The sequence below is a fragment of the Ceraceosorus guamensis genome (genome assembly GCF_003144195.1).
Source record: "Ceraceosorus guamensis strain MCA 4658 unplaced genomic scaffold IE81scaffold_24, whole genome shotgun sequence".
Taxonomy (NCBI): domain Eukaryota; kingdom Fungi; phylum Basidiomycota; class Exobasidiomycetes; order Ceraceosorales; family Ceraceosoraceae; genus Ceraceosorus; species Ceraceosorus guamensis.
The window spans coordinates 98082-113747 of NW_020290019.1; the positions used below are offsets into that span (position 1 = coordinate 98082).

General features: G+C 55.5%; 5 protein-coding genes across 5 annotated transcripts; 1 reads left to right on the plus strand and 4 right to left on the minus strand.

Moving 5' to 3' along the window:
• Window positions 1-374: 374 nt before the first annotated feature.
• IE81DRAFT_322890 (cytochrome b5) lies at window positions 375-1836 on the minus strand. Its single transcript, XM_025513770.1, has 3 exons — window positions 1526-1836; window positions 995-1161; window positions 375-856 (listed from the first exon to the last, which is right to left on the minus strand). Exons 1-3 carry the CDS (start codon window positions 1614-1616, stop codon window positions 725-727), a joined length of 390 nt encoding a protein of 129 aa, XP_025370123.1. The 5' UTR covers window positions 1617-1836; the 3' UTR covers window positions 375-724.
• Window positions 1837-2844: 1008 nt separating this feature from the next.
• Window positions 2845-6395, minus strand: IE81DRAFT_322892 (hypothetical protein). The gene is made up of 7 exons (XM_025513771.1): window positions 5408-6395; window positions 5017-5326; window positions 4917-4948; window positions 4073-4853; window positions 3620-3990; window positions 3312-3546; window positions 2845-3214 (listed from the first exon to the last, which is right to left on the minus strand). The coding sequence occupies exons 1-7, from the start codon at window positions 6173-6175 to the stop codon at window positions 2994-2996; spliced, it is 2718 nt and encodes a 905-aa protein (XP_025370124.1). The 5' UTR covers window positions 6176-6395; the 3' UTR covers window positions 2845-2993.
• A 694-nt stretch (window positions 6396-7089) lies between these two features.
• IE81DRAFT_322893 (mRNA splicing factor) lies at window positions 7090-8271 on the minus strand. The gene is made up of 3 exons (XM_025513772.1): window positions 7778-8271; window positions 7560-7621; window positions 7090-7470 (listed from the first exon to the last, which is right to left on the minus strand). Exons 1-3 carry the CDS (start codon window positions 8034-8036, stop codon window positions 7186-7188), a joined length of 606 nt encoding a protein of 201 aa, XP_025370125.1. The 5' UTR covers window positions 8037-8271; the 3' UTR covers window positions 7090-7185.
• A 335-nt stretch (window positions 8272-8606) lies between these two features.
• IE81DRAFT_107544 (hypothetical protein) lies at window positions 8607-12009 on the plus strand. The gene is made up of 4 exons (XM_025510057.1): window positions 8607-9009; window positions 9123-9138; window positions 9224-10866; window positions 10940-12009. The coding sequence occupies exons 1-4, from the start codon at window positions 8781-8783 to the stop codon at window positions 11962-11964; spliced, it is 2913 nt and encodes a 970-aa protein (XP_025370126.1). The 5' UTR covers window positions 8607-8780; the 3' UTR covers window positions 11965-12009.
• Window positions 12010-12211: 202 nt separating this feature from the next.
• IE81DRAFT_346951 (hypothetical protein) lies at window positions 12212-15099 on the minus strand (the record flags this gene model as incomplete). The annotated part of the gene is made up of 4 exons (XM_025516094.1): window positions 12212-12286; window positions 12360-13522; window positions 13608-13636; window positions 13706-15099. The coding sequence occupies 4 exons, from the start codon at window positions 15097-15099 to the stop codon at window positions 12212-12214; spliced, it is 2661 nt and encodes an 886-aa protein (XP_025370127.1).
• Window positions 15100-15666: the final 567 nt, after the last annotated feature.

Consider the following 15666-nt stretch of genomic DNA (forward strand, 5'->3'; position numbering starts at 1 on the left):
CACGAACGGATGTGAATGGTGTGAGTGGACATGTTGCACACACGGAGGCATGACGCACCCGCGGTATGAGGTCTCTCAAGAGCTATATATGTAGCTGTGCTTGCGGCTTTTGAGTCACGAGTCGTGAGTGTGATGCATAGCTCTCCGGGGCGGGCTGACCGTCATGCCAAGTGTAGCAAGCCAGATATGTACCCTTGATTCCCGCGGTCCCGATCCGGATTCGCTCGCGGCTCACGACTCTGTTGACCGGTCAGACTGTGTCAGGATCATCAAGAGCACGCGTCCCTGGCCGGCTTTGAACAGCAGCGTCACTCATTCGCAAAGAAGCCATCAGCACCTACTCGACCAAGTGGCGTCGACCAAGCATTGACGATTGCGAGACTGTCACGGCTCAGCTCGATTCCTGACAAAAGGGCGCCACCCCATTCACCAAATCAAAGTGAAAGTCGTAGACTTGCATAGTGAGGTCCCCGAGTCTGCGCAGCCCGGCCAAAAGGGAGCTTCGTCGCGTCAGGCCCTCCAACGCTTGGCTTTCGAATAACAAACAGGACACGCCCAGCAACCGGGCGCCCATCTCGAATGACTGAGTGAATGTTCGAATTGCAATCGCCTGCATGATGCTAAAGGACTGCAATTAGAATAGCAGAGCAACCAAAAAGGATGAGAATGTCAAAAGCGATATTCGAGGCTCTGTGCGCTCGTCTACTGCCAGGTCAAAAGCGGCTCAAGAGCTGTACTTGTATGCGACCCAAACGCCCAGGACGAGCAATGGAGCGAACATGAACAGAGGGTTGCTGTTGGTGACCGAGGTGGGGTCCTTGTTGACAGGAGAAACCTGCACCTTGGGTTTTGCGGCCTGAAAATGTAATCCGGTTCGAGAGTCGTCAGTGCGTGCTTACCTATAGGCGCCAAACGAAGCGCATAACGTGATACCGACGCGAGCATCGTGTGCTCATCTCGCTATCGCTCCCTCGCCCTTGTCGGGCAAACTCACCTCGCCTCCGCCTTCGATTTCGCCGACGAGCATGGGTGGCAGCAGAGCCCTAGCATCGTCACTGTGTCCTACATCCTCGAAAGCCTCAGTAGCATCCTTCTCCGCCTCGCAGAGCAAGACCTCGTCTCCCCCTGGATGCTCGTCCATGAATTTGGAGACATCGTACACTGCCATTGAGCGGATAGGGAGGGACAAGTCAGCATAATTGGCGTCTTGAAATGGATGCGCAGATGTCAAACGCGAGGAGCTGGGAGCGAGAGCGAGCTAGCAAGGACCCCTGCCAACTAAGGCAGGCCACAGTGCCCACAGTCTCCACCAGCAGGCATTTGAAGAGTGCACATGGCGTCTCGGAAAGCGAAGCGGCACTTCATTCGCACCTCTCGCCAACGTCCTCGCAACCAACGCATACGCATCTCCGCGGCGCATGCGAAAACTCTCAGCAGTGTATGAATGATGTCGTCTGAAGAGCAGGAGCCATGCAGCCTAGTCTGCGCAACGCAGAAAAGGCGCTCTCGTCCCCTTCAAACTCACCCTGACCGGAGATGACGATCCAGAGATTCTTGTGAGAGGCGTGCTCGGCCAATTGCGCCTTGGTGATGATCTTTCCCTGGTTCTCCGACATTGTGTCAATAATCGTCTGGCGTGGCTCTGGACTCTCAGAAGCTTGTGGATGAGATGCAGGCTGTTAGTTGGGAGCGTTGAGTTCAAATCTGGCGAGTAGCTACAGTGCAAATGGGGTCGTAGTTGTGAGTGTGAGCACGAGCGAGCAAATTCCAAACGCCTTGGCCGCTTCATGCACTTGACTCGCTTCAATTGTCAACCTCTTTGATTCACAATTCTGATTGGCGATTTGGAATAAGCGACCATAACTTATTCCACCATTCGATCAATTCACTCGTCTCCCGCGCGCGTTGCATCCAGCAGCCGCGTTCCGTCAAATCGGCTTGCGGACTGTCTCGCACGGTGCCTGAAATCCCAACGAGAGAATTTGAATTCCGAACCTTAGCGCGGTTTTGAATCTTCGAGTCTTTGGCCGACAAAGCAACAATGTGAATACTAAGTCTGCATGCAGTTCATTATTGACACTTATTGAGCAACTCAGACTGTCATATCCGATCGAGGGCTGGGTGGAGCTGCACACGCGCCCATGCATCAGATGGCGCACAAGAAGAGTGTCGAGTGAGCCGGACCTGGGTTGGCTGGGTTTGCGATGCGTGGGTGCGTGCTGCGTGCATATGTATGCGCTATAGCGCTCAGCAACGCGGGGTTCAGCGCAGCAGCAGACGTCCGTGAAATCGCACATTGCCGATCGCTGATTGGTACGCGAGCGTGTTCACGCGACATTTCGAGGCCCGGCGATTTCAAAGCAAGACATGCGACGGCACCATGCATTCAGCATGTTTGCAAATTCGTGATTCAAAATTGGCATGCTAATTCCAATATCACAGACAGCAAAGTCTTACGCAGAGTGGATATAGCGAATTTTCAGCACCGACCGCACTCAGACTCGAGCAGGACTTGTCTTCCCTCGCAAATTCGAGTCAAGACCCCAGAATCGTGAACGTCTTCACACACACGCTCCGGGATCGAGGTGGAAGCAAAAGAAGCGTGCGAAGCCAACAGAGCTTCTCACAAAGCGCGGGTCAGGCGCGTCGCTGCTTGCAACCGCTATTCTTGATTTGATTAGTAAAGCAAGCGGGCGGGCCTTTGCAGGGGCATCCTTCTACCCGAGCATGATCTCCGAGTACCGCGCATTAAGAATCAAGAATTCAGCGCTACGCTCCGGTACTCAAGACTGGGCGATCGGTGCCGTTCAGGTGCCAGTCTGCTCAACCACGAATATCCCACAGTTGTAATTTTGAACACGAATGATGGCAAGAGGCGTGTGGGGATGATGGTGAAGTTGTATCGAGAAAGGGGCGTACTGTACAGCCTGTGTAGCTCGCATGATAAAGCGCAAGAGCGAAGAGCAGAAAATAAATTGCAAAAGGAAGGAGAATCAAGCGACATCGCTCCCACTGAAGAGGTAGAACAATTCCTTCCTGCTGAGCTTGTTGCCCCCTTTCTTCAGTTTAGAACCCTCCAGTGCGGCCGAGCTAATCTGTCTCTTTGCATCTTGCAGCACCAAGATGCGTTGCTCGACCGTATCCTTGATGACCAGCTTGTAAACTTTGACGTCCTTCGTCTGGCCAAAGCGCCACGCTCGGTCGAACGCTTGCACTGCACCAGGCAGGTAAGGGAGCAAAATGCGATGGGGCGTCAGCTTCCCTTTCATCACGACCAGGACTTGGTGAGACAACCAGGACTTGGCACTCACTCTCTAGCGCAGGATTCCACCACAAGTCGCAGAGGACCACATGGTTGCAGCATGTCAAGTTCAGACCTGTAGAGCCCGCTTTGAAGGAGATGAGAGCGACAGTGATGGTAGGGTCCGTCTTCAAGCTATGCAGATTGGCTTCGCGTTCGGCCGGTTTCATAGACCCATCGTACCGCACAAACTTGTGCCTGTTCTGCTTCAAAAAGGGTTCCACTAGGTCCAGAAAAGACGTGAACTGTACCAGCACAGAATCGAAGCAGTGATAAGCAGAGCGTATAGCGCACAAGAGCGTCCATGCTTATGCGCACCTGGCTGAAGATGATGGTCTTCTCAGTCCCGGTCGCAGAGGTGGATCGCTTGATGTTGTCCAATATGCCGAGCATCATTCTGATTTTGGTGCTGCCGACGCCGCCCTCGGTCCACGTAACCCCGCGCCGCTGCTGTTCCTTTACAGCATCATCACAAGCAGCACAGAGCTTTCCAGAAGAGGCACCAGGCAGCAGCGTCTCGCGACACATTTCGCATTTACGTTCCACTGCCAGGCCCGACATGAGATCGGCAAGAGCATCTGCATCTTCTGCTTCGCTTTCTTCGCCCTCGCCAGCATCCTTTGCGGCTGGCGCGGGCTGCACTGCGTCGGCCGCGACCTTCTTCGAACACAGAGCTGGGTGATTGCAGGCTGTCGCGCCAGGTCAAGGGCCAAACGGCGTAAATTCGGATTCTCCTTGTCTCGCCTTCGGCATTTCTGTTCCATGACGTACCTTGTCTCAGACGCAGTAGAGCTACTAGAGCACCCATCTGATCGAATTTTCCATCACTCGCCTGATTGTCTTCGCTGAAGTCGTCTTTCATCTTGGCCTGCAATCTGTGATAGAATTTCTGCTCTTCTTCGTCGTCAAAGCTGCTGCTGATGACATCGATGTGACGATCAGGAAGCGGTATGATGGGCTTGCCGTCCAGACCCGCGACATCCTTTGTACGCCTCAGCATGATGGTCTGCAGTACGACTTGCAGTCTCTTGATCCCCCAATTGACTCGGTTCTGATTTGAGCTCTTGACAGGCTCGCCAATCTTTTCTTTGAAATGCTGAAAATTATCGAAAGGCGGGATCTGTAAAAAGTGAATGAGGCTGAACATTTCGTAGGCATCGTTCTGGATGGGTGTCCCGGTCAAGGCCCACTTGGAGTGCGCCCGCGTGGACAGCTGGAAGGCGGCTTTGCTGCATCTCGCGTTACGATTCTTGATATGCTGCGCCTCGTCGAGGACGATGCGTCGCCAAGTGTGGTAGAACAACGGAGCTGCTTTCTTCACCGACCTAGCGACAGGCGCCTTGCGCGGTCTGGCAGCGTTCTTGCGTGGCGCACGACCATCGTCCTCAGAATCGCTAGCTGAGCTTGACGAGCCTGATGCGGTGGAGTCCGAATCTTTGTTGGCTGCCTCTTGAGCTGCCCCACCTTTCTTCTTGGCGGCCTTTGGTTTGCCTCTGCCTTCATTGCCTTCGAAGTTCTCATATTCGGCACCCATCGTCGTGTACGTCGTTATCTGCAAGGCGTAAGGCCCATCAGTCGAACCATTCATGTAGACGCTGTCATATGTGTTACTTACGACGATGTCGTACCCAGAGAAGTCGATGGCGTCTGGTATGGCACACAGGGTTAGCGCAGCTTCAACGCACGTGAAACGTGGCATGTCGCTGTGTACTCACGTTTCGTTCTGCTTGGGCCGTGATGGATCAAGGTGCGCAGGCCTTCCGTCTTCTCCCTTGCTTCGCTCTCCCACTGCTTGACCACCGCCAAGGGCGCAACGATCAGAGTCGAGCGAGAATTCTTCGCCTCTGCCATTGCAAGCTCATGCGCAGTCTTGACACCTTTGATGGTGCTTTTGACTGGCACAGATTTGGTTTTTGCGGGCGGCACGATGACTGCAGACTCTGTCTCTGCCGTCTTACCGCCCTCCTGCTTGATCGCATGCTCTGCCTCGCGGGCAGAAACGACGAGAGCCAGCATTTGGACGGTCTACACGCGAATGCAGGATCAGCTAAGGTATATAACAAGCCCGCTACCAGCTGCGCCAATTCGACATTTCGCCACACTCACTTTGCCAAGGCCCATGTCGTCAGCCAAGATTCCTCCGGCAAATTCAGCCTCTTCTCTCAGCTTGAGCCAATTGTGGCCCTGCACTTGGTGTGGCATCAACTTGCACTTCAGTCCCTTCACTTCGGCTTGGCTCATGTCGATGTCGCCCAGCTCTGTAGCTTGATCAATCATTGCGTTGATGCTCTTCTGCAAATATTCGTCTCGCTGCGACGCCGTCATTTGCTGCCCTAATGCGTCCTCAGCCAGCTGCTCCCCCGCTGTTGCTGCGCTGGGCTCTCCCGCAGAGTACCAAGGCGTTGATTGAGGCTGAGAGTTGGAAGCTGGCCGACCCAAAACTTGAGTTCGAATGTGCTCCATGGCTCTGCGAGCTGCTTCGGAAGCCAAGTCTATTCTGCTGTGCTTGGGCACGTCACTTGCTGTTCCTTCCGCACCTCTTGGCACAGTCGAGCCATTGGCTTGCTGAGGAACGAGAGGGGTACGTGCCAGCGTCTCTATCATTTGAACTTTGGGCTGCGCAGTGGGCTTGTAGCCACCTGCCCGCGGCACGGGGCCCTTATTGCTGCTGGACGAAGAGGTGCTGGCCGCGGTCGGTGCGCCTGTTGGAGGACCTCGCAGAGGAACAGTGGCGTTCGAGCCAGTGATGCTAAAGCCTTCATCGCTTGTCGATTGACTGAGTGCAGCCTGGTGTGTCTGGCTTGGAGCATCTCCCGTAAGATCAATGACGTTGCCATAACCGCTCGCAGCCTCTCGAGCCGCTCGATCTTCCATATTGAGCACGGCAACGACTACAGTGAGCTGATTGATGTGCCCTTTGCAAGGCTGTGTTTGAGGTCGCGCAGCGGAGCAGCCAATATTCAACTCATGGGGACTGAGTTGAAAATAGTAGGCGACTTGTCGTGACTGCAACAACCAAGAATCGTGGACAAAGCGTCGATCGACTTTTGACTCGACTGTTGCTCTAGGTTACGTGGGTTATCAAGAGAAGGGGCGCGCAGATTGGTGGATGTTGCTGTGCTATGCGCATTCGCCGCATCGATGAGGCGCGTGATCGCGAATTAGCTGCAGATACGCGCGGGCGTGTTGCTCACGTGATTGTGATTGTCGATCTTGGAGTCGAGTCGTGAGTCTTATTGATGAGCCAAGCGCCAGTCTGATCCAAGGCTTCGAACTCAACTCAAGACCTACGGCTAACAAATTGGTCGACTGTAGCTAGGAAGCGTCATTCACGGATGGAGCTGTACGCCTCGGACTCGGACTCGAGATTGAGCCGAGTCGAGCCATCGTTCATAGGTGGCTTGCGCTCATGACACCGCGCAGACTCGCTGCCATTCAGGACTTCACCGCACCAGTGTCGAGCCTGTTGAAAGTGCCTGAGGTGCTGCGAAGGGATAGAGCTGTCTTATCGCGCTCCTTGCGGCTTGTCGCTTTTCCCCTAGAGCAATGCGAGCCAGAGACGCTTCAACATCTTGCGCATCGATTGTGCCTCGGACGTCTGCTGTCTCCTGCCCGTGCTCTTTCATCCGCATCATGCCTGCTTGGCCGACTCATCGTGTCAAGTTACACTGGTTTGCGTGGCCATCTTGCTCAAAGGCATTGCTATTCGTCAATTTTCCCAAGCTTCGGCAAGATCATTTTTGAAGTCTTGAGAAGCTGTTATCAATGCGATGAAATGCCTCGCGCATCTGGAAATGTTGATCAAGTTGCCATTTTTGGAGAACTTACAGTACATGTGCGTTGAAGGAAGACTGGTAGGAGTGAATATGCGGGAACGTGAAATATTAATCTTCGTCGCTGTCGAGCCCTTCCACATCGTCGAGTTGAGCTCCGTTGCCGACGACTCCGGCGGCCAACTCAGCCTCAGCAGCTCTAAGTTGTGCATTAGCAGCTGCTGCAGAGACGCTCTTGCCGCTCACGCTGTCCACGCCACCTTGCGCAGCTTGCAGTCGTTGCCTGATGAGGATTAGCCTGGCTTCCTTGTCCCGTCTTTCCAGTTTGGCTAACCTCTTTTCCATGTCCCTCTTCAGATCCCAATTTGGCTTGCGAGGTGCGATGTTCGTCAGGTCCTGAGTGACGGCCGAGGCGATAGCGCATGTATGCGTCAGATACGGGCTCAGTGGAGGCCACCGGCCGCAGGAATCGATTGAGAACTCACGAGTTCCTCTTTGCGCTTCAGCTCATCCATCGCCAGAATGGCTTCTTGGACGCCTTTCACCTCTACGTGTCCGATTTGAGTGGGGTATGTCAGCCTAGGCAAATCAACTCGCGCGCGCTGATGAGTGCAGATTGCTCTTCACAGCCCACGTGGGATCTGTTCGGAATCCAGCTAGATCATCGCTTTGCGCATTGAAGCCGTTCCGAACTGCAGCTCACCCTCTTCGACGGTCTCCCTTGGCCTCTCATCGTACTTGAACTTTTTCAAACCTCCCGTCTCTCGATCGTAATTTCGGAAGCTTCTGACCAATCTAGCAGTCGTGATTTGCTGCAGATCCTCGGCCTGATCGCCTTCTGCGCTACTTGCCCCCTCGGCACCACCAAGTTTAGCCTTCTCACTTGATTCTGCATCTCCGCCGTACCTCCTCTTCTTGAGGGCCTCTAGCCGCTCCTTGCGTGCTTGAGATGCCGCTTCCATTGTGTGACAGGGAGCGCTGATGCGCCGACTTCTGGCTCCGCGGCTCAGTCTGAGCTTTCCGCGCTTGTAAGTGGGGTGACGATCGACCTCCAGCGATGATGACCTTATGATATCGAAGCTGTCGCTCCGCGAACAGTAAGAAACGTGACAATAAAGGGTCGTGAGTGGTGAGTGAATCTGAATGGTGACCATCAACAAAAAGCTACCCCTCAGCGGAGGCCGGGGCAGGCAGCCATGCAGCGCTCGAGTCGCAATTGACTGCCTGCCATGCACAGGCTGCTTGATTCATATTTGCATGCATCCGCGCGCCCGCGTCCGCGAAACGAATGCGGCCTATGAATACCGCGCGGTACGCGTTAAGGCAGGAACTCCGCGGCTTTTCGATTCCGTGCAGGCATGCAGGCATTGCGCGCTGCATGCTGATGCATGCTGATGGTGTTCGCCGTGTCGTCGTGCTGACGCAGGCGACTACAGCTCGTGACTGCTGCAGGTGAGTCGTGAGTCGCATCGCGCATGAGGGCAAAGGAAAGCTTTTGCCCTGCGAATGCCAGTTTCGCTCGTTGGCTAACACGCTACCTCCATCCCACATTCACGACTCAGATCGGGATCTCGCTCAAGGTGCTTGACAGTCCCGACCCCTTCGCCGACTTGCTCAAGTGGTAGCGCCCGCCACAGAGAACACTGCAATTGTCGAGCTCTTCAGGCTCAGAAGCGGGCGCTCCGTAGGGAAAGTATCTGGCTACCATGGCCAAGCGCTCTTCCGCGGTGTCCGCGGACACTTCCAAGGTACCCAATTCCTCTTCGACCAACAATGATCTCCACGAAGATGAAAGCCTAGCTACCGAGACCAATCTCAAAGCCAGCGGCTCGTCCATATCGTTCCTCGAACCTCCTGGCGGGCCTTCCAATGGTGCGCAAGAAGCTGACGACACTTCCGGCTCGCCCGCCAAGAAGAGGAGAAAGAAAGCCGTCTGTGAGCTCGTTTCTCGCGCGATCCTGCTTCCGTAGGCTACTGCTGACGTTCGTACCACTCGACCGCTTTGGTTTCACGTTGGTCTGCATCGCAATGATGGCGCAAACGTCCAGCTTGCGTTGCCTGCAGGTGCGTGTATGCCATTTCATTTCGGGCGCGTGTCCCACACGGCGGTGGCTGACCTACCAGCGCCTCTTCTTGCTTTCTATCACAGACGAAGAAAGCTCAAATGCGATCGTGGCATGCCATGTGGTGCTTGCCGGGACCGTGGTGAGGCAGCCACCTGCGAGTGGGAGTCTGGTACGCAACCGCACGTCATGATGGGGACACGCGATACGGCGACGACGGCGCCCTTGGAAGCGCGCATGGATCGAATGGAGACGCTCATGGCTGCCATAGGATCGCGTCTGGGTGTCAATACAGAGAACGCTTTTCCAGAAGGCAGCACGGTCAATCAAGACGCTATCGAAACGCTGAGAAGATTTGGAGGAAACGCTTCGCCCGTTGCTTCTCGATCAAATTCTCGCGAGTCGATGGACCCGGCGCTTGCGCTACTCTGGAAGCCAGCGTCCATCATTAGCTGGCCACCCATTTCTCCTCGACCTCCAAAGACCGACACGCTCGCCGCAGCTTTGACGGCTCTCCCAGACAAGTCCACCGTGGAGGAAATGGGAAACATGTATTTCGACACGGCTTCATGGTCGCACTGGGTGCTTCCAACCGAAGTCTTTTGGCAAGAAGCATTACCTACCGTGGAGAACCTCCGGGACGCACGTGACAGAGGCGATGCTGCGTGGGCGGAGGTTGCGAACAGCGAGCAAATGAATCATTACCTGCGAAACTTGGCTCTCGTCCTAGGTGTATGCGGTCATGCAATGCTGTACAGCCCTCCTTCTTTCTTCGCTCAAGTTGCACAGCGCACAGCGCACACGGCAGCACCTCGTCACTGCATCCTTGTAGAGGTTGCACAAGCCGTTCTAGACGCTTCCGAGCAGCTCGAAAAGGTGCATATTGTGGGGCTACAAGCGGGTTTGGTTCTTCTCACTGCGGAAACCCTGCTGAAGGGCATGAGTGGTAGGCTCACGGTGCTCCACTTCGCACCGCTCATCCATCAAGCGTTTGCCCTTGGACTGGATCAAGAACCGTCTATTCAGACGCCAGTGGCGGAGGCGCAAAGCCGTTTGAGGCTGTTCTTGCTCATTTGCTTTTGGGAGTGGGGCAACTTGCACACCAAGGTGCGGAACCTCACTGAACAACCACGCAAGCACCCATATCTTTTTGGACCACCTGGCTCCTCGCCCTGGCACGACTATGTACGAAGAAACGGCGAATTGCTTCTTCCTCACGAAATCCGCTGGCTCGCATTTGCGCGGATCGTCAATAGGAAACGACAACTGGATGACATGTCAGAGGCGGACGCTCTGGCTCTCACGATCGAGCTTGGGATGGACCTGAATAAGTTGCATTCGGAAGTTGAGAGAGAAATGACTTCGGAGTCCTTTAGCAAGGATGCGATCATCTCGTTCAGCCCTGCGATCCAGCGTCTTCGAAATTTTGAGAACCATCTTGACAGGCATGTCGTCGCCCTCTTCAAGCCTTACTACACGAATATGTGGCTACTAGCCGGTCACAGGACGGCGAGGGATACCTGCTTCGAGGCTGCGAAGAGAATTATTGATGGATTCACATCGACTCTGGGTCAGGCGATGCCTGGTATCGTTGACAGCGCTATGCAAGAGAGCATCGAAAAGATGCAGGCACTTTTCGAGTACAAGCGCGAAGTGGCGACCCGTTTGGTCTGGACGATTGAAGCAACTCTGGAGGCTATCAATCTCCTAGAGCTGCACGCACAGCAAGGTGAGTAGTCAAAGATCAGAATGATGTGCTGACTGTCGTATCATGTTGCTGAGGCTCCACGTCCCAATGGCAGTCGATCTGCACGCTGCCAAAGTCGGCGCGGATGGCACCGTGCAGAGACAGCAAGCTATGAGGAAGTGTGCTGTGACGAAGCGACTGCTTGTTGCCCTCTCATTGAGGTCATTGCCCGCGCGCTCCGTGGTTAGCAAGCTCCAGCATTCTGCGCTCGCGCGAGCTGAGCCGGGCTTGGCGGCTACTCGCACGAGTCTCGCCACGGCTACACCAGCCGCAGGCAGCTCTAGACGAGCGAAGCGAGCCCGTGCTGGCTCGATACTTGGCGCGGATAGCTCTCAAGAACCGCAAAGGAGAGCTTTAGACACCTCCAGCCCTGCACAGGGCGCTGCGCCCCTCGAGCTGCTGGCAGGCGTCTCATCTCGGGCTGCAAGGAACGGCCATGACGGGGAAAACGGGCTTTCGATGCAAAGTGGATCTGACCCGTACAACCGGCAAGAATCGGATGCGGTGACAAGTTCCTCTCGAGCAGAGGTTAGGGGCGCAACAGCAAACGTCTTTGAGCAAACGCAGCGTCAGCTCCAAGCTCAAGGTGGAACTCCTCTGATACGACCTGACGGCGAGGTCAGCGCTTTGGACAATTTGGACATTGATGCTCTCTTCCGGTTGGTGTTTGGCGACATGAGCTCTACACCTGCCGGCGCACGCGTACCGGTAGACCTTTTCGAGGCTGGTCCCCCCGAAAGCGTGATGCACACCTTGATGCAACCCCAGCAGCCTTCAGACCAACATTCCCACGCACCCCAATCGCTCCAGTCTCACGCAGGTCTACCCGTTCATCCTGCAGAGCAATCGCACACAGCTCACGGATCGCAGACGACGTACGGCTTTCCAGGCTCAGCGCTCAGCGCAGACTCTTCGCACGCATCTTATCAGTCTTTTCCCTCCTACTCTGCAAGTAGCTTAGCCAGGCAATATCCCTCTGCCAGCGTCGCTCCTACACAAGCTCATTCGCGTCAACCGACCAGAAGCTCAGAACTGTCTCCTCCTGCTCCTTGGACCTTCGTCGCCGAGCCAAGGCGGTGACCAGTTTGAGGGCCCAAAATGACCCAGAATTCGCTGCTCACGCGCAATGGTTCAATCAGTCTCTAAAGTGCTTGACATTGCTGCCAACATTACCCGGATAGCAATCGCAATGATCTCATGTTCCATAAGTTTGGATTGTGCAAGGTTCCTTGTGCTACAAATACAATGTTAGGATCTGCATGAGACACGCCTGTGGAATGAGACACCACGATTTGCTGGTAGACCATGTCTGCGGCCCAGGCCGAGTTTAGGCGATCGGCGAGCTTAGAATCCAAGTCTCGCCATCTGGTCCAGTCAAACGAGCTTCTCGCGTACCAAAGATCTGCAATGCATGATTCGGGTGCGTGTGAGTTTTGCTTGCACCTATCGAAAAGGTCCACCAAGAAAGCACTCACAGTGTCTACTATCGGCGTCACGGCGCAGTACTTCCAGTGACCTTGCTTGGCTTTAGCGCTGATCAATCGGTCTGAGATGCCTGCGTGTACTTCGCGCAAGGATTGCGCTTCGAACTCTATCAAGAGGGCAACTCTGGGCGCGGTAGGTCGATGGACGACTGGTGGATATTCCGTTCCGCTGCTCGCGAAAGATTCAGACACCTCGTGCTCATGCTTCTCTACCCGATCCTCAAATGGACTTTGTGCGCGGACGCGCAGCAAGATGCGTGTGGTGGGCGAAGCAGCATGCTCCTGCGAACCCACTCGAAGCACGAGAGCGCTGGCATGCTTCTGAGCGAGATTCGCTCCAAACATGGCAGAGTAGAAAGCCAAAGATCGTTCCAAATTGGTCACATCCTCGATGACGAAGACAGCACCGCCATTTGCCATTCTGGGCAGTTTCGCCGGGGTTGTTGGACGCTCCGCTAGGATCAAGGGGCTGATGTGCGCTTGCGCGTGGCTTTCGCTGGCGAGTCCGCCGGGAGAAGCCGCTCGGCCGAAGGCTTCTGCACCTAGGGCAGCAGCATTCGCTGTAAGCGGCGAAGAGGCCATGGCAAAGTAGGCTAGCGAAGGGGAAGCGCGATCCTTGACGACACTGTGCGAGGTCGTCGTAGAGAAGTCGAAAGGCGCAGGACGATGGTTCATCGAGCTTCCGGTCTTTGCGCCAGGCGCGCTCAAGCTGGGGGTATGGTCTGTCCCGTCCTCGTTCACAGAGGGCATTGCGTTCTCCGCTCCCTTTCTCGACGCAGGTCGATTGCTGCCAGACCGTGCCATCTTCGAAGAATCTGGTCCGCCCGCCTGCGTAGCCTCGTTTTCGAACGAGAACGACTGTCCGCTGGTGGAAGAAGGCGATGTCCGACTCGGCTCATCCAAGTAGCCCATTGCTGCACCTCTACGCGCGCCAAATGAACGGCCCGAAGTAGTCGAGCTGGCCAAGGACCGCGATCGGCCCAGCGTGCTAGTTCGTACCGTCGCCAGCAGCGCAGGAGCAGCTACCGGTCGAGGCAAAATCGAGTCAGAGGAATCTCTACGTGTGAAGCTGGGCTTCGAAGGATTGGTGGGCGCGCATACGAACGCGACAGCCTCGTCGGCACTCTCGAACCGCTTCACTATCGGTCCAGGGACTGAGGGCAAGTGGAGAGGCGGAAAAGCAAGTTTGAGCAAAGTTGTCTCATGCTCAGATTGAGTCCACCTTCAAACTCAACGCACAATTCTGGGTCTGCCTCGATGCTTCGTCCCTGCGAGAAAAGATTGCACCGATCAGCCGAGGGCGGCAGCTCACGGATACCGTGCCATCAGCGACGTACTCTTCCGTATAAATTCCCTTGCGCCATCCCCTTCTGACTGCAAAGAAAGGGGGCGAATGGCCCCTGAGCGCTTCCCTCCTCTCTCTCGCTTCTGAACTCAACATAGCATCCATTTCATCCCCCAAGCTGATTCCATGTTCGCCATCATTCTGGGCCGTAGCATACGCATAGGGTGGAGGAGCCCAATACCCGGTTGGATAAGCGGAAGATGTGGGGACAGCCGAGCCTTCTCTCGCTGGTCTACCTCGCGTCGTTGAGGAGATGAGACCTCGGGAGGAAGAAGGAGAGTAGGCCACTGCGCCACTCGGAGAATCTAGGGCCTGTCGGTCGGTTGCAGTCTTGCGACGCGCGTGACCTTTCTGATGTATGGGCTCCGCGCTTGCCGTTCCCTGAGTGTACGAAGGGGCCATATCAGCTTGCGTTCCAGTAATCGAGACCAGAGAGTCGAATGATCTTCTTCCAAAGGGAGCTGTCAGATGATAAGGGGAAGGTGTGATGGAGGGTAGAGCCTTGTCCTCATTGTCGGCTTGTGAAGTCAAAGGGAGGTCAGGCCGAGGCTGCGGCTTTCGCCTCAGGGACAACTTCTTTACGAGCGAGGAGCCACCACTAGATGAGGAGGTGCTGTTGCCTGGTCCCTCGTTAGGAGGAGCGAGACCAGCTGGTGCGCTCGCATTCGCTCGATCGACTCCTTTGCCTCTTTTATCGTGCAGACCCGTCTCCAAAGCTGGATCGCTCGAGCTGAGAGGCGCATCTCGCAGGGTGGTGAATTTGGAAGAAGCTCCTCTGCTCGGACCGATCGTACCTCCTGATGCATCCCTGTTGCGACCCAATCGCTGCCCAGCACCTACGCTGCTGATAGATGGCACTGATCTCAGAGGTGTCGAAGAGCTGTTCGATGCACTTTTGCTATTGTCCATCGCCAAGCCTACGACCTGCACATCCCTCAGCGAGGTGTCCGTCTGGACCGGTGGCCTTCCCCACTCTACCACCGCTCCATCCGAGTGTCCCACAGCTGCCCCACGTCCACCAGGAGAAGAGGAGATGCTGTCGTCGAAAAGCTGATGCGCAGGTCTACGCTCCGATCGAGAAGATTTGCGAGTAGGTGATTGGAGCGTGGCGAAGCCTAGCCCTGCGAAGCCTGCCGAGGTGGAGGGAGAGCTGGGTCCGATGGTGCTGTTGCTATTAGTGAAAGCATTGGCGGTGTTGGTGTCCAGACTGCCTTTGCCTGAAGTCACCGCCTCCGTCGCTATACTGCCATTTGGTAGCAGCTGCGGAGAAGCGGCTTTTCTGGGTCGCAGAGAGAGAGATCGAGCTAATCCTCGAAGTGCTCCGCCGGTCGTGCTCGTCGCTGCGCCTCCTTGCCCTCGCTCCTTCTCTCTACTGCCTTCTGCCATCTTCGTAAGACCTGACTTAAGAGTGGTCTGTGTGCCCGACGAAGCGGTCGCCAGAAGGTGCTACTATGGGCGGAAGGAGGCAAAGCTACTTGCTTTCGATGCGGAGAGATGTGGCTGCTTGGCTCCAATCGTGATTGTCCACCAATTGCACGTAAGCAGGCGAGACTGTGCGTAAAGGAGCACAAGCGGAGATCTGACTCGGGGACTATGCGTCTGGTGTCGCAGACACTTTCATTGGTGCACTGCAAGTCGAATCAAGGGTGGAGGAAGGTGGTGTCACTTTGAGGCTGTATTGGCGAGGTCGCGGTGAGACGGCAAGGGCAGTCAGAGCGACGCTTCATGGGTCCTGGCATGGAAAACGCGCGTATGTACCCGTCACTCGACTGTACTGGGTCTTGTCTTGCTCGCTTGACGGGGACGACGATCTCGTGGATCGTAGGTGTGGTAGGGCACGAGAATCACGCGATTGGTGGAGACTGGTTTGTAGCAGGCCGCACTTCATCAAACATATTCGCAATCGACCGTCTCTCATGCCTTGGTGATGTTCACGATCGTCAGCAGCAGCAG